Source organism: Theobroma cacao, chromosome 1, assembly GCF_053813885.1.
Source record: "Theobroma cacao isolate CCN51 chromosome 1, ASM5381388v1, whole genome shotgun sequence".
In the NCBI taxonomy this organism is placed as follows: Eukaryota; Viridiplantae; Streptophyta; class Magnoliopsida; order Malvales; family Malvaceae; genus Theobroma; species Theobroma cacao.
This window is the reverse complement of record NC_142639.1, coordinates 36,966,927-36,988,150: the sequence shown is the minus strand read 5'-3', so window position 1 is coordinate 36,988,150 and position 21,224 is coordinate 36,966,927. Positions and strand designations below refer to the sequence as shown.

General features: G+C 34.7%; 3 protein-coding genes across 7 annotated transcripts; 2 read left to right on the top strand and 1 right to left on the bottom strand.

Annotated features, from left to right (window-relative positions):
- Window positions 1-103: 103 nt before the first annotated feature.
- LOC18613622 (ATP-dependent RNA helicase DEAH13-like) lies at window positions 104-6,788 on the top strand. 4 transcript variants are annotated; one of them, XM_018114176.2, is made up of 13 exons: window positions 104-157; window positions 259-332; window positions 702-783; window positions 1,003-1,075; window positions 1,160-1,234; window positions 1,339-1,388; window positions 1,492-1,552; window positions 1,629-2,039; window positions 2,510-2,686; window positions 2,790-3,020; window positions 3,164-3,277; window positions 3,373-4,611; window positions 5,140-6,788. In XM_018114176.2, the coding sequence occupies exons 3-13, from the start codon at window positions 731-733 to the stop codon at window positions 6,616-6,618; spliced, it is 3,963 nt and encodes a 1,320-aa protein (XP_017969665.2). In that variant the 5' UTR covers window positions 104-157; window positions 259-332; window positions 702-730; the 3' UTR covers window positions 6,619-6,788. The 4 variants fall into 4 exon arrangements, with proteins under 4 accessions (XP_017969665.2, XP_088659104.1, XP_088659103.1 ...); XM_088802978.1 differs by lacking the exons at window positions 104-157; window positions 259-332; window positions 702-783; window positions 1,003-1,075 and having other exon boundaries at window positions 1,171-1,234; window positions 1,492-1,547; XM_088802977.1 differs by lacking the exons at window positions 104-157; window positions 259-332; window positions 702-783; window positions 1,003-1,075; window positions 1,160-1,234 and having other exon boundaries at window positions 1,339-1,415.
- A 1,615-nt stretch (window positions 6,789-8,403) lies between these two features.
- On the top strand, window positions 8,404-12,619 carry ERS1 (ethylene response sensor 1). Of its 2 annotated transcripts, XM_007050950.3 has the most exons (6): window positions 8,415-8,578; window positions 9,299-10,231; window positions 10,704-11,072; window positions 11,174-11,440; window positions 11,753-11,880; window positions 12,114-12,619. In XM_007050950.3, exons 2-6 carry the CDS (start codon window positions 9,323-9,325, stop codon window positions 12,352-12,354), a joined length of 1,914 nt encoding a protein of 637 aa, XP_007051012.3. In that variant the 5' UTR covers window positions 8,415-8,578; window positions 9,299-9,322; the 3' UTR covers window positions 12,355-12,619. The 2 variants fall into 2 exon arrangements, with proteins under 2 accessions (XP_088659131.1, XP_007051012.3); XM_088803005.1 differs by lacking the exon at window positions 9,299-10,231 and having other exon boundaries at window positions 8,404-8,578.
- A 461-nt stretch (window positions 12,620-13,080) lies between these two features.
- LOC18613620 (large ribosomal subunit protein eL19y) lies at window positions 13,081-15,533 on the bottom strand. Its single transcript, XM_007050949.3, has 5 exons — window positions 15,367-15,533; window positions 14,395-14,517; window positions 13,763-14,076; window positions 13,421-13,479; window positions 13,081-13,333 (listed from the first exon to the last, which is right to left on the bottom strand). Exons 1-5 carry the CDS (start codon window positions 15,476-15,478, stop codon window positions 13,309-13,311), a joined length of 633 nt encoding a protein of 210 aa, XP_007051011.3. The 5' UTR covers window positions 15,479-15,533; the 3' UTR covers window positions 13,081-13,308.
- Between the last annotated feature and the right edge of the window lie 5,691 nt (window positions 15,534-21,224).

Below are 21,224 nucleotides of genomic sequence, written 5' to 3'. Positions count from 1 at the left end.
TCATAGGCCCAATGATTTGGGTTCTGCCACAGCTCAATTCAAGTTAATAGGATTTCTACTTGATTAGACATAATCAAAGTCCCAATGAAGCCCAAAGTTGAGTTGAAGAAGGGTTTTTATACACAGCGGCTTAAACCCCGCCAACTTCTGCTCCGTGGTGCCCCTCTCTAATTTTCCGAAAATAAAAGACTGTTTAATTGATTTTCTTAGCTATATTAAGATCCTTCGATTTCTTTTGTTAATTACTCGTTATCGCAGCCTTGGTGAACTTCCGCCGTCATCTCAGGCCACCGGCTCATACTGGCTTCCTGCTGTTGTTTACCCTCTTTAAGGTACCGAACACTTCGATTTTGTTTTGATTTTAAGAGACTGCATTAGTGCAATCCAATTATAGCTATTTCATCCATTTTTGAATTTATTCTTTTAATTTTATGTTTCTAATGTTGAGCCTGAGCACTACATTTCGTTGACTAGTTTGATTAAATGTGAAACTAATTTTTTTTTTGTTGAAGCAAATGATAAAAAATACTTTGCTTACTATCTTTCCATCTTATCCGTTTCTAGAAAATTTTTTTGATTGTTTATTGGTTTGGACAAATAATTAAATTTATCAACATTATAAAATGGAGATTGAAAATTGAATGGGAGGAATTCGATATAATTTCCAAAACTGAACAGAATCTCACCTTTTTCTTTTTCAGGCTTATCTGAGATATATTAAGGAGGAAAAATGGAAAGTTCTGGCCTGCCTGTAGAGTTGATGACAGGACAAGATTCATGGAGGTATATGAACAGTTCAAGTTTACTCTATCTATTTGCTGCAAAATTATAGGAAACAAGTTTTTTTCTTTAGCAAGGAGTTTTTATGTTTATTAGGGTAAAGTTTTGTTTAGGTTCATGTTAAAATAGTTGATTTGGATAGTTCAAATTTATTTTTTCACTGCTTTCAATTTCTTAATATCTGATAGACATTAACAGAATCCTATTTGCCTGCTTTTGTAGTTTGGAAGGCAGTGATAGTAATGCTTTAATATTGCCTACAAAAAGAAGCAGGAAAAGGAAAGAGAATAATATGGTATGAACAATGATTTGATTAGCCTTTGATTCTTGTTTTGATCATATCAAATAAAAGCTTGTTGTCAACTACTTATGCCTACAGGAGCTTGAAAAGGCCAAAGGGAAACAAAACCCCAAATTGAGTAAATCTCAGATGAGAAAGTTGAAGAAGTTGGAGGTTCATGCTCTTTCTTGATAATTGATACCCTACTTGGTTTGCTTTTTGTGTGTGTGTGTGTGTGTGTGTGTGTGTTAGAGATGACTTCTATTTTGTTGGTGCAGGAGGAGAAAGAGAAAGCTTTTTTGCTATCAAAGAGCATTGAGACCTTGGAGTAGTTTCCTTTCTTTTTCTAAATAATGTATCCTACTTTATTTGTCTTTCATTGAGGAAATTTATTGAATGTTTGGCAAATACTATAACATTTGCATTTTCAGGAAATACAAGATTCCAGAAGATGCATATTCTTTACTGCGGTCTTCAAAAACTATTGGTCTGGTTTGTATCATTGAGTCTTTACCAAATTTAAATCAAAACATGATTAGTATGCCTAATGTTAATTTGCTTTACATAGGCTGAAACAATGAGGGAAAAACGTAGGAGAGCTGTTCAGTTTTTGAAAGCAGGTTTAGAGCTTCCATATGTTGACCAATCTTCTAAGGGGAGAGACGGCGATAATTTGTCTTCTTCTTCTGAACCTGAACCTGAGTTGGAGGAAATCAACTCAAGGAAGGATATTAGCAAAAATCACATCAGGCAGCCATTGATAATAGAAATAGAAGTTGCAAGAAATGCACTTGGTCCTTTGGCATCTTCTCAAGAGCCGGTCTTTGGCAAGGACCTAGGCCCAAGCTGCAGCTTTGTTGATACAGTACCAATTAAGGAGGTTCCCCTCAAGGACAACAGCATACCTTCAGAAGAAGTAATTAAAAATTGCATCCCTAAGTTGTCCGCTGATGATGGGAGAGAAAGCAATATGTCAAAGGTAAGTTGGAGTTATGAACGTTTAATATATCATTTGAAGGAAAAACTGCACCTAAAGGGACATTGTATATACATAATATTTTGCTTAGGTAATATACTCTTAAAATTTAATGTTTATAAAGCTTTGTGCCTTGTGTTGTTAATTGCTATATAAGTCATACGTTAGAAGCACTTTTTTTAGATGTGATGAAAAAATTGAAAGTATGTGCAAGATGTATCTTAACTTACAAAAGTTAATTTGTTGTACATAAGCTGAATAGAACTGTAAAAGAAACAATGAAATAGAAATCTTAAGTTTAATTTCAATTAAAATTTCATGCTTCATTTCATCATATTCTCTTTGATGTTTATCTGCTATGTTATGTTATTGGCTTATTTGAGAAGGTGGTTTGACATGAGGTAGGTTGATCAAATAAGAGCCCAAACATTTATTTCAACGGGACTTGTCATGTTTGGCTTTGTTCTTTGCAGGGACCTCTTTCTGCATCAACCGTAGTGCATGTGTTAAGGCCAGATGAGGTTGAAAACAAAAGGAAGGATCTTCCAATAGTCATGATGGAACAGGAAATAATGGAAGCTATAAATGAGAATTCTACTGTTATTATTTGTGGAGAGACTGGATGCGGTAAAACCACACAAGTTCCTCAGGTGTGGCTGTTTTATGCATGATTGTGTCTATTGGGATTTAAAAACTAATTTTTCTGTTCAATAATTCTTTTTTTTTTTTTCAATTTTTGATCCACTATTTTAGTTTCTTTATGAAGCCGGCTTTGGCTTGAGCCATTCTACTTTTCGAAGTGGTGTCATTGGTGTTACTCAACCCCGTCGTGTTGCTGTCCTTGCTACTGCTAAGCGAGTTGCTTTTGAACTTGGTCTTCATCTAGGTAAAGAAGTTGGGTTTCAAGTTAGGCATGACAAGAAGATTGGGGACAGGTGCTCTATCAAGTTTATGACTGATGGGATTTTACTTCGAGAAGTTCAGGTTTTACTTCCACTTACTGTTGATATATATATCTTATCTGTGATAATGCTGATGACCATTCATGAAAAATAAAATAACTTCCATTCTTTCTTTAACACTTTCTCCTTTATATTCTTTTTATATCTGCATATTTTGTGGTGCAGAATGACGTTCTACTAAAGCGCTACTCCGTCATAATTCTGGATGAGGCTCATGAGAGGAGCTTGAACACAGACATACTTATTGGAATGCTTTCTCGTGTAATTCGACTTCGTCAGGTGAAACTTGAAAGATTTTTTGTTCTACCTTGGGGCAATAATTTATTCTCTTCTATATTCACCTTCTTACTGTATTATTTTGTGGTTGATGGTAGGATTTGTATGAGAAGCAACAGTGTATGGTACTTTCAGGACAAAGTATAAGCCCTGAAAACTTGATACTTCCATTAAATCTTGTTTTGATGAGTGCTACACTGCGAGTGGAAGACTTCATTTCTGGGAGAAGGTTATTTCATGTTCCTCCTCCTGTTATTGAAGTTCCTACTAGACAATATCCAGTCACAGTACATTTCTCAAAGAGAACAGAGCTTGTGGATTACATTGGTCAAGCCTTCAAAAAGGTCATGTCTATTCATAAGAGGCTGCCACAAGGTGGCATACTTGTTTTTGTCACTGGACAGAGAGAAGTAGAATACTTGTGCCGAAAGTTATGTAAGGCTTCTAGGGATGTGATCACCAGTATTTCTGAAGGGGACAAAAGTACTGACGCCACTGCTCCCTCTGAAATCAATTTGGTTGAGGACATTAATATGAAGGATATCAGTGAAGCATTTGAGATTCATGGAGACTCAACCCACCAGCAGACTGACAGGTTCAGCTCATCCGATGAAGATCAGTATGATTATGAGGAGGATGATTCCGATGCTTCTTATGATTCAGAGACGGAGAGTGAACTGGAAATTTTTGGTGAGGAAGGGAACATATTAGACCAAAAATCCATGGATAATGGTGATAACTTGGTTGATGCATTTGGAGGGAATGGAAGCCTTGCTTCTCTTAAGGCTGCTTTTGATGCTTTGGCTGGGAAAAATGGTTTAGGTTCTAGTCTTGAGGGACAAGAGGCTGTCTCTATTAATCTGGAGAACAGCTTAGAGCAACCGCCTGCGCCCATTGAAAAAATTGGAGAAGGTAATAAAAGTCTTAATGCTGGTACACTACGAGTTCTGCCTCTTTATGCAATGCTACCTGCAGCAGCACAGCTTCGTGTATTCGAAGAGGTTAAGGATGGAGAGCGGCTTGTTGTTGTTGCTACCAATGTGGCTGAAACCTCTTTAACCATCCCAGGAATAAAGTATGTGGTTGACACTGGGAGAGAAAAGGTCAAGAACTATAATCCTACCAATGGTATTGAAACCTATGAGGTACAATGGATAAGTAAAGCATCTGCTGCTCAACGAGCAGGAAGAGCTGGAAGAACTGGGCCCGGCCATTGTTATCGTCTCTATTCATCTGCAGTCTTTAATAACATACTTCCTGATTTCTCTTGTGCTGAAATATCTAAAATACCTGTTGATGGTGTTGTTCTTCTTATGAAATCCATGGGCATTGATAAGGTGAGCGTTGCATGTATTTTGTTGTTTGTCTTTATCTCTTTATAAAGTTTCATGTTGGGGTCTTTATGGCGGCTATGTCAGATAATTTTTGTTGAGTTAATTTTTGTGGATTGTATCACACACACACACACACACACACACATTTGTTTTGTAACATTTTTTTTTCATAAGCTCCTGCTGATGCAGATTTATGATATGGATCATCATTAATTCTACTAATTATCTGAATTCTGTCAGAGGCTAATGTTCATTTTTAGCGTTTAAGTATTACCCCTCTAGGACATGCAGCATGTATAATTCTGCCTTTACAGAGTCAAATATTTTATCACTTGGTTCACTTGTAGTTAGTAATGTCCATTTTGGTTATGGTATAATCCTTGATCTGTAAATGGGCCTTCTGATAAGGTTCCCTAAAGTTTTAGGTTTTAAGGGACTAGTCTACTTGATCTACATTAATCTTTTGTCCTGTGAAAATTGAAGTTGATCAGCAATGAATATTTATGTCTTTGTTTTCTGTGGTTTTTTCAGGTTGCAAATTTCCCATTCCCAACTTCTCCAGGGCCCACTGCCCTGGTTGAAGCAGACCGTTGCCTTAAAGCCCTTGAAGCTCTTGATAGCAATGGAAGGTTGACATCTCTGGGGAAAGCCATGGCTCATTATCCTATGAGTCCTCGCCACTCAAGGATGCTCCTTACTGTTATCCAGATTATGAGAAGGGTGAAAAATTATGCTAGAGCAAATCTGGTTCTTGGGTATGCAGTTGCAGCAGCTGCAGTTTTGAGCTCGACGAATCCATTTGTCATGGAATATGAAGGAAGTTACACTCAAACTGATGAGTCAAAGCGGGATGATGAATCTAGTCCCTCAGATAGTGAGAAAGTTTTGAAGAAAAAGGAAAAATCACAGAAAAAGAAACTAAGAGCAATGGCCAGAATGTCACGTGCTAAATTTTCTAATCCTAGCAGTGATACTCTCACTGTGGCTTATGCATTACAGTGTTTTGAGCTTTCTAAAAGCCAAGTACAGTTCTGCAATGAAAACGGATTACATCTGAAAACTATGGAAGAAATGTCCAAGCTAAGGAAGCAGCTTGTTCGGTTAGTTTTTAATCAAAATGTTAATCAAGATGTTGAACAGGAATTTTTATGGACTCATGGAACTATGGAAGATGTAGAACTTTCTTGGAGGGTCTCCTCCAGCAAGAACCCACTTTTACTGAATGAGGAAGAGCTCTTAGGCCAAGCTATCTGTGCTGGCTGGGCTGATAGGGTTGCCAAACGCATTAGAGGAGTTTCAAGGTCATCTAAAGGAGATAGAAAGGGAAATACAGCTCGGTATCAAGCATGCTTGGTCAAAGAAACCGTCTTTCTCCATCGGTCTTCATCTCTTTCAAATTCTGCTCCTGAGTTCTTGGTGTACAGCGAACTATTACATACAAAACGGCCATACATGCACGGGGTGACAAGTGTGAAATCAGATTGGCTCGTTAAATATGCCAAGTCTTATTGCACTTTTTCTGCTCCACTTACTGATCGCAAACCGTATTATGATCCTCAAACAGACGAAGTGTATTGTTGGGTAGTGCCCACTTTTGGGCCTCACCTATGGGAACTTCCACTGCATGGTTTGCGGATCAGTAGTGATGCACATCGTGTGACAGTATTTGCATTTGCTTTGCTTGAAGGCCAAGTGTTACCATGCTTAAGGTGTGTTAAGCAATTCATGGCCGCCTCTCCTGATATCATATTAAAGCCAGAATCATATGGTCAAAGACGAGTTGGAAATCTTTTACACAAGTTAAAGGCCCGGTCACTCGACAGTTGTGCTCAGTTAAGAAAGACATGGGAGGAAAACTCCAGGGCATTGCATTCAGAAATTCTTGACTGGTTTCAAGAAAGTTTCCACAAACAATTTGCAAAGCTTTGGTCAGAGATGCTCTCCGAAGTCCTTTTAGAGCCCCAAGAACGTTTCCCCAAAAGAGTGAAGAGGGATAAAAGGAAAAAATAAGTTGCTTGTTAGGAATCAGTTTCTTGTACATGTGTAAGAGCTTAATCAAACTTGTAAGGGAAAGAACTATTTATATATTGAACCATTCACAGTCAAAGATGAAAAAGCTTGATGATATGTTTATACTCAGTGACAAAGATTAATCTGAGACTACTCTTTTATTTCTTATACCTCAAGTTTCTCTCGCCAAATTTCTTCTTTGGTGAAAAAAAAAGAAAGATATTTTAAAATCAAATGTCCCATTCAAAAAAAGTGTAATTGTCCCTGGAATGGTGCAGAGGTAATGTTACAATCGTCATTTTATATGATGACAGCTCGAAATGCATTGAATATGCCCAAGTTCGTAAGGAGATTGCGGCCCCATATGTATCTTTTCCAAATGGAGTTGGAGTACTTTCATGGTAATAATAATAAAACTTCCAATTGGGCTTCAGGATTCAAGGCATGTGGGGTGGTGGGGTGCACATTAGTCAGTTTATGTTCATTTCATGTAACCAGAATAAGTTGCCTTCAATCTTACCCTTTCACCACCATCTGTAGTGGACCCAACCCAGCAAAAGGGCATGGGTATCGTGTTACTATGCATGCACCCAGCCTTGGGGTTTTTCAGTTTGGCTGTACGGCTTTGGACCAGGGATCCGAAAATAAAGTTTCTTTTTGTTCTTCGGGTTTCTGAAACTAGACAAGTTCTTCATGATAATTAATTGAAAAACATTTTGTTTAATTGTTGATTAGCTCATAATTTCGGGTAAATATTCTTTTTTTGTCAGGGCAAAAAAGAATTTTATTTCATAGGAGGTTGGTCCGTTATGGGACCAAAGATAAATCTGGAACTTTGCCAAAAGATGGGGCATTCTCCAAATATTTATTTAAATTCACGATTGATTTAAAGTTTAGATGAGTGCTAGAAATGATTGTCACGTAGCACTTAGGAAGCAAGAAGACAGGTTGATCTTGATGGTTTACCTCTTAGTATTTATCCTAAATCCAAACCCATTTTCGGACAAAGTATCGTTTTATGTTTATAGTCGCTCGTTGGCTTCGAAAGTCCAAAATGTGTCGCATCGTTTGCGCACCTGCTTTGAACATTTGACTAACATTTCTGTGGGCGAGAGGCTAGACTCGGCCCCGGCAAAACCATCTCAATTGCAAATTTGACTTGGAATGGTCCTGTAATTAAATCCAATGCCTCGTGGTTCATGAATTAATATCAGCTCCACCTAGTCAAAAACTAGCATCATTTTTTCCTCAATTACCAAACCAATCATTTCCATGTCAATTTTCTACGATTCTTTCACACTTTCCTTCTTTTATATGTACATATACTCACAATCAGCATTACATAAAAGTTATTGTACATATACTCACTTCAATACATGTAATATAATATTATATATTTAATTATGAAAATTGCATAGGAGCACTAAAATATTAATAGCATACTAAAACTTTATTTTATTATTGTACGTATTCACTCATTTTGAAATTTTAGGTCCGACCCATCTTTCCACCCAATTAGCTAACAATGTGATGTAATCCCCACTTGCCATAAATAGAGATCCTCCAAAATCCAGCCCAATCTGGACGCTTCGTCACCAAAATGAATTCACACGTGCGAGGAAGATCTTCACAATATAAACATACTACTAGGACACTAAAAGGAAAATCCAAGTCAGGTTCCGCACGTGTAAAGCCATCCTTTGAATACGTGCGTCACCTTCTCTTTTCCGTGAAGCCTTTTGGCTTTTGCCTCCCTCCACTTTACTTATTTTTCCACCTCCCTCCTTTTTTTTAATTTATTATTTTTTTTTACAGTTTCTTCTCTCCCAGTTGCAGCTTTAACAACATCAAAGAAAAAAGCTCCAAAGGGAGAGCTCTCTCTCGTAAAATGGACGGCTTGGATCACACGCCTGACCTCTGCAACTAATCTATGGCTTCCAACTTCGTCTTCTCTAGCTTGGTAATCCATTTATATTTCCATTATTTTTCTTCTTACATCCTATTTCTCTGTAGAGTAGCTTTTAAAGATTTAAACTCTTTTTATTTAAGAAAGATTATATTTTAATTATGTAATAAAATCTGGTTAATCAGTTTCAGGCTAGATTGCTGCAAGACGGGTATTCTCTTTCTTTTATTGTCTGCGTGGTTTGAGAGGTTTTTCTTGCTTAAGCTGTGTTTGGTTGGAGGGAAAATAGTTTCTTTCTCGAGAGATAATTTTCATTAATTTAGTGAGTAGGCATGTCACCTTTTGGAAAGACTTTAAAAACAAATTCTCTTCGAAGAGGCTAATGTGTTCCCTGGCTTTTTTTTTTTTTTGTTCTATGTAAAGATGGAGAAGATGACGGCGAATATTTGAGGGGAAAAAAAATACTATTTTAGCACAAAGAATAAGAAAAAAGTTGTAATGGAATCTTATACTAGTGTTTTTGTGGAAAAAAAAAAGTTGTAATGGAATCTTATAATGGTGCTTTTGTGGAAAATAAAATGTTGTAATGGAATCTTATCATGTCATAGGTTTTTCTACTAATGTGGCGCAATCTGTCAACGTATGGATACCTAAATTTGGACAAATATCCTAGTGAAATGAGAACATCTGTTAGAATATCTATGTGTGGACGAAGTTTCTCAGTTTACTTTACGAAACTGGAAATTGTAACCTTTCGAGCTTGATTTTTGTCAGATTTAGTGCCGATTTTGTCACATCATGGAGACTTGTGATTGTATTGACTCGCAATGGCCACCTGAAGAATTGCTGGTGAAATATCAGTATATATCAGATGTTTTGATTGCCCTTGCCTATTTCTCGATTCCCCTAGAGCTTATTTATTTTGTTCAAAAATCTGCATTCTTCCCGTATCGATGGGTGCTTATGCAATTCGGTGCTTTTATCATTCTTTGTGGAGCCACCCACTTTATAAACTTGTGGACATTCACCATGCACTCTAAAGCTGTTGCTGTGGTGATGACTATTGCGAAGGTTTCATGTGCTATTGTATCATGTGCGACTGCTTTGATGCTTGTGCACATTATTCCTGATCTTTTGAGTGTCAAAACTCGGGAATTATTTTTGAGGAACAAGGCTGAAGAGCTTGACAGGGAAATGGGCCTTATTCTCACTCAAGAAGAAACTGGAAGGCATGTAAGGATGCTAACTCATGAAATCAGAAGCACACTTGACAGGCATACGATATTGAAGACGACTCTTGTTGAATTGGGTAGGACCTTGGGCCTGGAGGAATGTGCCCTGTGGATGCCATCAAGGACTGGTATGAATCTGCAACTTTCCCATACTCTAAACTACCAAATACAAGTTGGAGCTACTGTGCCACTAAATCTTCCTATAGTCAATGAAGTCTTCAATAGCGCTCGAGCAGTGCGTATACCTTATACCTGCCCACTAGCTAGTAGGATCAGACCTCTAGTGGGGAGATTTGTGGCACCAGAGGTTGTGGCTGTTCGGGTACCTCTTTTAAATCTCTCAAATTTCCAAATTAATGACTGGCCTGATCTCTCTGCAAAAAGCTATGCAGTCATGGTTCTTATTCTCCCCACTGACAGTGCCAGAAAGTGGCGAGACCATGAGTTGGAACTTGTCGAAGTTGTTGCAGACCAGGTCATCTTATAATTTATATGCTTTCATTCATTGGCTACTTCTATGATGTCTTAATGGTATGCTCACCTTGAATTTTAATTATGTACTTGGGTTGGGTTTAAGTTTATGAATTTACTTTTGAAAAGCTCTATTGCCACAATGGTGTTCTTTGGTAATCTTTCTGAAGAAGATTCAGTGGCATAGTTTTTACTTTTACTCTCCTTGCATTTATATCTATAGATTAAGGTCTTGGGACATCTTAGAGTCTTGCTTTTAAGGAGATTGAGGAAGGGGTTAATTCATCGTGGCTTTTTGCTTTTTGTTTCCATTTAAATCTGTTCTCCCCTCATTTCAAACCTGCCATTCTCTTAATTGCTAAAACTGGAGTTGATCTTCTTGCACCTATTCCTTGTTGGAAAAGATTATTCACTTATCATGAGCCTTTTATTCTTAACATGACTCTGATGCTGAACTCATGGTAAAATTTGTACAGGTTGCTGTTGCTCTCTCACACGCTGCTATTCTGGAGGAATCTATGCGGGCCCGTGATCAGCTCATGGAGCAAAATGTTGATTTAGACTTGGCTCGTCGAGAGGCTGAGAAGGCAATTCATGCTCGGAATGATTTCCTTGCTGTAATGAACCATGAAATGCGTACACCAATGCATGCAATTATTGCATTGTGTTCACTTCTTTTGGAGACTGAGCTAACTCCAGAACAGAGAGTTATGATCGAGACAGTGTTAAAGAGTAGCAACCTTTTGGCAACACTAATCAATGATGTTCTGGATCTTTCTAGACTTGAAGATGGCAGCCTAGAATTAGACTTTGGAATGTTCAATCTTCATGGAATTTTCAAAGAGGTAGTTGATTGTCATTTTCTACTTGCTTATGAAAGAAAAGAAAATAATTTAGCCTTTGCGGTTTGATTTTGGTATTAATGTTGATATTTCTGCGATTTTAGGTGATCAATCTGATAAAGCCCATTGCATCTGTAAAGAAGCTATCTATGACTATGATTCTGGCACCTGATTTGCCAATGTATGCTGTTGGTGATGAGAAACGGCTTATGCAAACTATTTTAAATGTCACGGGTAATGCTGTGAAGTTCACAAAGGAGGGTTTTGTTTCAATTGTGGCTTCTGTTGCGAAACCAGAGTCTTTAAGAGACTGGCGACCTCCAGACTTTTACCCTGTCTCAAGTGAAGGCCACTTCTACTTACAAGTGCAGGTTCTTGACTGCTTCATTTAACCTTATTTCATTTTGGTTTACTTGTATTTAAGTTTTGCAATAGGATGTTGAAGGCATCTCCTGGTAATATAAAGATGAGTGCAATTTTTAATTTTGACGGCATCTCCTGATTGTCTATTGCTATCTAATGCTTTAATTTCCCATACAAATTAGGCCATTTAGGATATCAATTGAAGGCATCTCCTGGTGTTTGTTTGTAACTTACAATCCAATGAATTACCATCTGTATTTTCTGTAGCTTTACTATTTACTAGATGAAGCTCTTGTTGATCCTATCACCTATTCTGGCAGGTTAAGGATTCTGGTTGTGGTGTTCTCCCACAAGATATGCCAACTCTTTTTACCAAATTTGCACAGCCACGAAGTGGATCTAGTCGTAATAGTGGAGGTGCTGGACTTGGACTTGCTATTTGTAAAAGGTAAACCGAGAAATTCGGAATTCCTTTTGCACAAATATACATTTGGTCTTTTGCTTCTATAACCTGACCATTCTATGGTAGCAATCCAAAATTTAGCTAAAGGTAGCCTCAATGCTGCCAACTTCGTGTAGACTATTGACCATGCACTCTCAAACTTTTGAAAATATTGATTAACTAGCTACCTCATTTGGTAGAATCTCTCCAGTTTACACCTTGTTCAAATGTTGAATCAGGTTTGTAAATCTGATGGGAGGCCACATATGGATTGAGAGTGAAGGCGTTGACAAAGGTAGCACAGCAACATTCCTCGTCAAACTCGGGATCTGCAACAATCCAAATGATTCATCTATCCATCAAGTTCCATCCCACGTCAAAGCATATCGTGGAAGTGCAGATCTGAGTGGACAAAAACCAATATTAAGAGATTACGATGGTGGTACTTCATCCACTACACGATACCAAAGAAGTCTTTAGATGATAATGGAACCCAATGTTGCAATGAAAAAGTCAGCTTATATTAGTGTTGTTATTCTCCGTTCTCATATTGTTTTGAGGTTAAAGGTTTGAAACTCAAGCCTGAATATAATCCCTTGTTAATAGACCAGATAGGATTTAGCTGCGACATTTACCATATATTATACTACTATGTAGTAATTCACATAATATGAATTGCAAAAGAACTGTACGTAAGGCAAGATCGTTTTCCTTGCTTGCTGGTACCAACAGATTCGTTGTCCAACGCTGTTGTATATCTCAAAACTACATCAAGTCTGCTCTTAGGAAAAATTTCAGATTGCCTTTATACCCTTCATTTAAGGATTCCCCTTCCTAAGTAAATCACCGCCGTCGAATAGACTTACTGACACTCGAGTTCCTTTCCTATACTCGGCATTTGACTGTTACCTAATGGGCTCTCACCTCGAATAAGAATTAAGGGTTGTCGATAAATTAGATTGCTTTGTTGCTCGGTTTCTTGTTTTCCGAAAAGATGAATAAATTACCAAAGATATGATCAAACGTTTACAATAGTACTCGATATGGCTCAATCATATCAATTCCCTTGCGCACCGTGCATTGCTCGTCATAATTCATTTCTTCTCCAGACAGACTGGCTCGTAACCCTTTTCACCTACATCTCGTCTTCATTTTGTTGTTGGTTCGGAAAGGGGGGGGGGGCGCTTCAAACATTTTACATAGGTATTAATGAACCAAGTGACTTTGAAATCAATGAAACCAGAAGGAAAATAAATGTCATAATATAATTAAACAAACGACAAAACCAGTAAACTCAGAATAAAATCAGGAAACCTTTTAATCCAACTACAAGAACAGGTTCATATTAACCAAAAACAGCACACTGGCTTCAACAAAACTACTTGACTATCTAAAGTCACGAGTCCTTCACTAGTCTTCAGTAGGGATCTTACTTTACTTCTTGGACTTCTTGGAAACCCTGAATAGATCCAACAAAGGCATGGGAACATCATATCACACTTGAAAATTGATCATTCGGCAAAAAAATTTCTCAAAATATACTTACTCCGCTTGTTGAGCTGCAGCGGCAGGTGCTGCTGCTACTGGCTTATCTCCTCCAGGTCCCTGAGGAGATAAAAAAAACAACATGAGAACCCACGTCATTACTTGAGAAGAAAAAGAATTTGACCCGTGAATAACATAGGTAGTCTATTCAATGTCATCAATAATAATATCTGGACAACAAATGATGACAGAAATGACAAGGATAACAAAGAGATCACAGAATTGAAAGGCAAGGAACATCTATAGTTTCCATTATAAATAAAAAATCACAAAGAAAAGGAAACAGGTAAAACAAAGTCATTATGCTGAGTGTGCACACACCACATGGTACTAAAGTTCCTACCTGGGCCAAACGCTCCTCCCTCCTAGCAATTTTTCTTTCTCTGCTTGCCTTATTTTTAGCCCTCTTAGCTTCAAACTGGTCAGACAACGTCTTTTCCCTGGCCTTCTCAGCCTTAGATTTGTGGATGCTCTCCATGAGGACTCTCTTGTTCTTAAAGACATTACCCTTGACTTTCATGTACATGTCATGGTACATGTGCTTGTCAATCTTCTTTGATTCCCTATATTTGCGAAGCAGGCGTCTGAGAACACGCATCCTTCTCATCCACAAGACCTTTGTGGGCAGCCTTGCCTCCCTTGTACCCTTGCGCTTACCTAGAATCAGGATACAAGTTAAGACCCAGCTAGTCAATACATACATCTCCCAAATGCAACAGGACTTTCTGATTGCTAGCAAAAAATTCCTAGCAGAATAGAAAACCTCAACAGTACTTCATTTCATCCTTTTTTAGCATGATCTTGGACATTCTAACTTCAAATTCAAGATGAGTAATCAAGAAATATACTCTAATTTCAATATGGTAACTAAAGTGTGAACATGCAACAAAGTTGTCCAACCTACCTATTCTAAATCTATAAATAGCATCAAATCCACTAAATCTCATAATCGTAAAGTAAATTAAGGAAACATACCATATCCAGAGTGGCGTCCCTTTCTCTTGGCTTCCTTCATGCGACGGGCACGTGAACGAGAGTGAATCTTGGTTGGCTTCCTGATGATAAAACCATCTTTAACCAGCTTCCTTATGTTCTGGCCTGCACTTGCCAATTCAAAGATGAAAATAAGATAATCAAGCAATTTCAAAAGCAAAGACCACTTTTACTTAAGTAAAAAAAAAATGCCAAAGTAACACAAATGAGTCCATTGAACATTTAATCTCCTATCTGCAACAGACTGCGTCAACTTGAACACAATAATCAGGATTTGCAAAATCGATTTTGCAGTTTACAGTTTTCCTTTTTCCATGTATCAGTGGAGCAAACAGAAAATTAACCATGTGTTTACTTAAAAGTATATTATTTATTTACTTGGCGAATGATAAAAAAAGGGGACTGCTTCAATTGCACTCTATTACTCCACGGTATACAAAGATGAAACAGAAAACCATATTATTTGAAAATTGATTTTCCTAAAGCAGATAAACTAGTAACCCCTCAGGTTAATTGATGGAATCACCACACAGAATGTATTCTTTCTTTCTTTCTTTTTCAAGTAGAAGCTTTGGATATTGTAAACAAATAAATAATAACGAAATTCATAAATTCAACGAATAAGCTAAAGGTCATCTCCGCAAACTATATAAAACTTAGCTGTATTAAATCCCTAAATAAAACGGAGAAAAAACACTGGGCTTTAAATTGAAATGCAGCAGCTATTGTTGGATTCAAGTCCCAAAAATTTGGATTTCAGCGTCGCAACTTTCATTTTTCCAGCAGGTTCTTAAACTCCAGTTTAAGAAAAAAAATAAAGTAGAAAGCCCTATGCTTCATTTCCACCATTTTATTTGGCAAACTAACGATGCATATCAAGTCTAAACTGTATCTAAAACTTAAAACTGCTGAACATAAAAATGATAAACGTTAGGAAATGAGGAAAAGACGTACGGGAGTTGGCCATGGAGATTTCGTTGACTTCATTTGGATCAAGCCAAACTTTTCCTTTTCCACACTTTAGAACGCTCGCAGAGAGCCGCTTCTGGAGCTTAAGCGAAACCATCTCGCCCTCTTTCTTTTGTGCAGCTAGCAGCTGTTAGCAGAGAAGGATTAAAAAGACGTGATAGAGGCTGCCTTATATGACCTCCTTAACCCTAGGGTTTGAAGGTGCCGGTTTTGCTTCCTGTTTGGACCGGGTTCAGGGTCTGGGTTTTAACATTGGCGGTGATGGGTTTTTCCACTTGTCCTGGTTAATTCTTCTGGCCCCTGGGAACCCAAACGACAAGTTATGGGCCATATAAACTGAAACAAGGATTGGTTTTAGATTAGCCTTGGAGAAGTCCAAAATTTAATTACCCAAAAGAATTTTAAATCCGAAAGGGTTTTGTTCTTCATCAATGGAACAGAATTACTAAAGTAGAGGCAGTTTTACATCCATGGTTGATTGAGCAGCTTAATTTATTGTTTCACACATATTATATTTTAATAGATATTTTATGAATATATGACATATATGATATGATCATAATAGTTTATTGTTTACAAAAATTATTCTAGGTTATAAATGTGACAAAATGTTTAAGACCTATACGTGTTATGCCTCTATCAAAAGTAAAATGTTTTTACTCCGCTGTTGGAGTAGTGACTTTAAAGTAAACAAGTGAATGTGGTGTATGAGATACATGCATCAAATAAGATGTAATTAAAGAACATCATATAAGTTTGTCACTATTAATAATTAAAGGGAGCTCTATTACAATTTATTAATTGTTTTTAAAGGTAAAAATTTAATATATTTTATTTAGTGTTTATATAACTTTAATGTTATCAATAGGAGATATTAAATATAAAGACTATGTCCTGATATGTTGGGTTATGTAAAGGCTAAATAAATTATATTAGATATTCAATAAAAGATTCACGATCATTTTCTATTAAAAAGATATTCAAGTGATTTTTATAAGACTATTAGACCCAAAAAATCCGAACAATGTGTTCTCTAAAAATGTTTTAAAATTATATTATTTATATTAATATTATATATAAGTGTTTTTGAAAAAGAAAAAGAAAACTAATTTTCAAAATACAACAAGAATGAAAATCATAATTGGTATTACATGGGATAGATTTGACATGGAAAATTATATATCCATAAAGTCCATGAAAAATATGATATGCTGAAAGAACTAATTAATAAAAACTGTAAAGAAAGGATCTCATTGATAATTTCCTTTTCTTAACAAAGGTCAATTGTAATTTTGTTAATGGACATTATTATAAGGCATAATATTTTAAAAAAACTCATAAACTATTCAAAAAAATTTAAATAAGTCTTTATACTTTTGTTACGTTCAATTAAGCTTTTATTCTTTGTATTTTGAGTCAAATAAGTTTTTGTACTTTTATTTTGAATTAAATAAATTATTATGATTAATAATTAACTTAGTTAAATTGTTATTTGTCATTTTATATTGATTGATGTTGATGTGACATGTTTTTCTTTTTTTTTAAAAAAAGTTGAAGTATTTTTCACAAGCAAAATAAGGAAAAGTCACCCCTATTTACATCAACAGCTACAAGTAATAAAAATGGTCAGTAGCATCCCATATCCTTGACAAAACTAGAAAACATGCCCAACCCTAATAAACCAACATGGGAGAGATAAACAAACCAACCCATAAGCTCAAGCAACCCCACAAAGCCAACAAACTTGAGAATATGGGGTAAACAATGGAATAAAAAAGAACGCTATGCAAGTATGTATCAATAAAAGTAAGAACTCATAATAATTCCCAACAAAAGAAGAATCTTAGTATTAAAGATGCACTATGCCACAATAAACAAAAAGCCATCCTAAAACATATAAAAATGACAAGGAACTGCATACAAACCAACAACATAAATGGTAGGGGATAGCCAGATCAACAACACGGCATTCACTACAAAAAAACACAGTATTTTCGACGGAAATCAAACAAAAAATTTTAATATTATTTGTAACGGATTTCCAACAGAAAAAATCCGTTGGAAACTTTGTTTTCGAGAAAAAAAAATAGTCGGACCAAAATTTTCAACGAAATTTTTCAACAAAAAATTTTCCGTTGGAAATTTGAAGAACAAAAAAATTTGAAAGCTATCCAACGGATTTGCAATAGATTTCCAACGGAATTTGAATAAACAGTAAACTAATTTTCTGACGGATTTTTGACGGATTTCCAACAGAATATTTTCGTTGGAAATCCGTTGGAAAATTTGTTTCCCAGGAAAGAAAGCTCCCACCAAAATTTTCAACAAAATTTCCAACAGAAAATTTTTCATTGGAAATCTGTTGGAAAATTGGAAGAAAAAATTTTTTTGAAAGCTTTCTAACGGAATTTGAATAAAAACAAAACTATTTTTTTCGATGGATTTCTAACGGATTTTTAATTGAAATTTTTCAACGGAATATTTTCATTGGAATTCCGTTGGAAAATTTGTTAGTGGAAAAAAAATTCTTGGACCAAAATTTGTAACGGAATTTTCAACGGATTTGCAACAGAATTTTCCAATGAAAATTTTTCTGTTGGAAATCTGAAGAAGGAAAAAAATTTGAAATCTTTCCAACGAAATTTGAAAAAAAATTCAAATAATTTTTCTGATGGATTTCGGACAAATTTCCAACGGAAAAATTCAGTTAGAAATCAGTTGGAAAATGATTTTCCAATCAAAAAAATTTCAGCCACCACCATTTCCGACGGAATTTCCAACGAAATTCCGTTGGAAATCCATCGAAAAGTTGAAGCCCTCAAAAAATTAATTTGGCTTGCAAACTTTCCAACGGAATTTTTCGTTGGTAATAGTAATATTTTAATTTTTTTCCTTAAAATATTTTAGACTTTTTATAAATTTTATTAATCTTTTATAAAAAAAATATTAATAAAAGCAAATACATACATAATGAAGGTATAATATTTAAAAGTTTAAGTTTTTTTTCCTTTGATTAATTTTGTACATTTTTTTAAAACTTTATTGAATCATACATTATAAATTAATAGTACCAAATTCATTAATTTTATAACATTAAAAAATTTATGAAAAGAATAAAATAAATTTGTTAAATTTATAAAAATACATGATAATATATAATAATAAATTAAACAAAAAATATTAATACTTTATGTACATTTTAATTGTAATTAGTTAATATATATAAAAATTAATAAGATATATTTATAATAAACGTAGTAATATAATATATTTAAACAATATTAATTAATTATATCTATGTATACAAATTATAGTCATAGCTATAGAATATATATATGTAGCTAAACCTGCAGTATTCATAAAAAAAATCTATATATATAACCTATTGTAAATTTATGAAAGTACAAGTTATATTCTTTAATTGATATAACTTTATAATTAAGTTAATATATATGTATGTATATGTTTACATACATATATGTATGTATACAATTTTATATATATGAGTTAATATATATGCTTACATACATGTATATGAGTTAATACATATATGTTTACATACAACTTTATATAACTTTATAACTAAGTTAATATATATATATGTATGTATATGTTAAATACATATATGTATGCATACAACTTGATGTATATGAGTTAATATATATGTTTACATACATGTATATGAGTTAATACATATGTGTTTACATACAACTTTATATCACTTTATAATTAAGTTAATGTATATATATATATATGTATGCATTATTCACAAAAAAAATCTATATATATATATATATATATATAACCTATTGTATTAATATGTATGTATATGAGATATTAAAATTAATATATATATATATTAATTTATTTTACATGTAAGCTTCTAGTAAATTTCATTTATATGATTACAGTTATTAATTTTATTAGTTATATATTATCATACTTGTTATAAAATTATATTGATAATTAATTATACAAATATTGTAATATATATCAAATTAAGAATAACATATAATTTGAAAATAAAATATATGTATATAATTAATTTTATAATATAACATTAAGTTTTAGGGTGAGTAATATTAATAAAAATGACTTTATTAATAAAAATTCAAATATTCACATTTGTGTCATTGTGAAGACTTGAACCTCTGATCACATGTTAAATGAAATAGACTTTAACCAATTCTATCACCCGCTTACAGTGTCTTAACTCACGATCAACTCCTAAATATCCCATGTCCGTTGCTTAGTTAAGCCAAAAGCTCAAAACGACGTCGTTTGATGGAGTTGAGAGGGATTTTGGTGAGTCACAAAACGATGTCGTTTTGTAACCTCCAAACCCTAAGTATAAAATGAAAATTTTCTTCTCTATCCCTCATTTCCCTCTTCCATTTTCTCTCTCTACCGGCCGACGCTCTCAACTCTCTCTAAAAGTCTATCATTTTGCTGAGCTCTCCCGTCCGTCGGTATCTCTTCCTTTCAGGCGGCCCTTCTTTCTTCTTCTTTTTTCTTTTTCTTCCCTCTCTTTTGGTCGGCTTTCTTCCTTACCGACGGTAGCTCTCCCATCCAGCGCTATCACGTCTCTCTAACAATCGGTAATTTTGCTTAGCTCTCTGTCGTGACGTGCGGGTCCGGGAACCCGTCCGCCAGACGCGGGGCGAAAATTAAAATCGCAAGGTGTGGGAGTCGCCACCAATCTTTTTTATCTAGGTGTGATTGGTCACCTATTAACCCGGTTCTTAATCGACGAAGTCCTAAATTAATTTTAGGTCCGTCGAAAGAACGAGAACTGGTCCACGTTTTTTAAAGATGGGTTCGGGAGTGCGGTTACGCACGGAGAAGGGTTAGCACCTCCGTGACGCCCGTTCTACGAACGGTACCATTTAATCTTAAGTTATCTTAATATTGCCTTTTCTTAGTTTAATCCCTCTTTTATTAATTAAATTTTTATTGAATTGTCAGACTGAGTTTTTCACTTGGTCTTACGTATGCATATGATGCAAGCGTATAATGATGTCGTGACTTGTTTATTTTAAATGATGGAGTCGGTAATCTTTTATTGGAAAATTATTCGAAGACTATCCCAACGCTTTGGTGAAGTCTCGAAATTCTCCTCACCTAGAGATATCCCCAGAAGAACTCGTCTCTACGAGCTCCTCGGGGAAATCCCATCATCGGGATTCCCACGCCATTTGCAAAATATGAATGGCATGCAATGACAGTATAAAATGATGGTATCTATATGCACGCGTTTATTGATTGTTTAAAAATTTTGGTTATTTATTTATTATTTTTTATTTATTATTATTTATTTATTATTTTTATATATACTTTTTTGGTTATTTAAATCCATGTTTGTTGTTGGTCAATTTTTACTTGTTTACAAAGCTTATCTAAATAATTAATTAATTAATTTTTAAATGATTAATTTAACTTTGTTTAGTAATATTTATTTGAATTAACAAAATCTTTCTACATATATTATTTTCTAATAATGACTATTTGACTTAATGGGTTTTGAAATTTAGAGTTCAGATTTATCCCGACGCTTCGGTGAAAATCCGTCTCGAATTTCGTACCCGAAAAACATCCGCCCGAAAGAGGCAACTCTTTGCCCCTTTTTGGTGGTAATACTCAAATATTTATTATATTATTTATTACATTTATTTATTTATTTTTCATTTTATTATCATCATTATTTTTTATTTTATTTTATATATTTTTATTTTTTATTTTTCCATTTTTTTATCTAAAATATAATATAATATATATATGTATATTGAATTATTATTATTATTATTTATTTTATTTTATTTTTATTTTTTAATATTAAATATAAA

What these genes read in the sequence shown, in the direction of transcription:
- LOC18613622 (XM_018114176.2), top strand. Translation starts at nt 731, where the DNA reads ATGGAAAGTTCTGGCCTGCCTGTAGAGTTGATGACAGGACAAGATTCA. An exon ending in AAGAGCATTGAGACCTTGGA is followed by an intron (nt 1,389 to 1,491) that starts GTAGTTTCCTTT and finishes TTGCATTTTCAG; the next exon opens with GAAATACAAGATTCCAGAAG. An exon ending in TTTTACTTCGAGAAGTTCAG is followed by an intron (nt 3,021 to 3,163) that starts GTTTTACTTCCA and finishes TTTGTGGTGCAG; the next exon opens with AATGACGTTCTACTAAAGCG.
- ERS1 (XM_007050950.3), top strand. Translation starts at nt 9,323, where the DNA reads ATGGAGACTTGTGATTGTATTGACTCGCAATGGCCACCTGAAGAATTG. An exon ending in ACTTCTACTTACAAGTGCAG is followed by an intron (nt 11,441 to 11,752) that starts GTTCTTGACTGC and finishes CTATTCTGGCAG; the next exon opens with GTTAAGGATTCTGGTTGTGG. An exon ending in GGACTTGCTATTTGTAAAAG is followed by an intron (nt 11,881 to 12,113) that starts GTAAACCGAGAA and finishes ATGTTGAATCAG; the next exon opens with GTTTGTAAATCTGATGGGAG.
- LOC18613620 (XM_007050949.3), bottom strand. Translation starts at nt 15,478, where the DNA reads ATGGTTTCGCTTAAGCTCCAGAAGCGGCTCTCTGCGAGCGTTCTAAAG. An exon ending in GGGACGCCACTCTGGATATG is followed by an intron (nt 14,077 to 14,394) that starts GTATGTTTCCTT and finishes TCCTGATTCTAG; the next exon opens with GTAAGCGCAAGGGTACAAGG. An exon ending in GCTGCAGCTCAACAAGCGGA is followed by an intron (nt 13,334 to 13,420) that starts GTAAGTATATTT and finishes GGATCTATTCAG; the next exon opens with GGTTTCCAAGAAGTCCAAGA.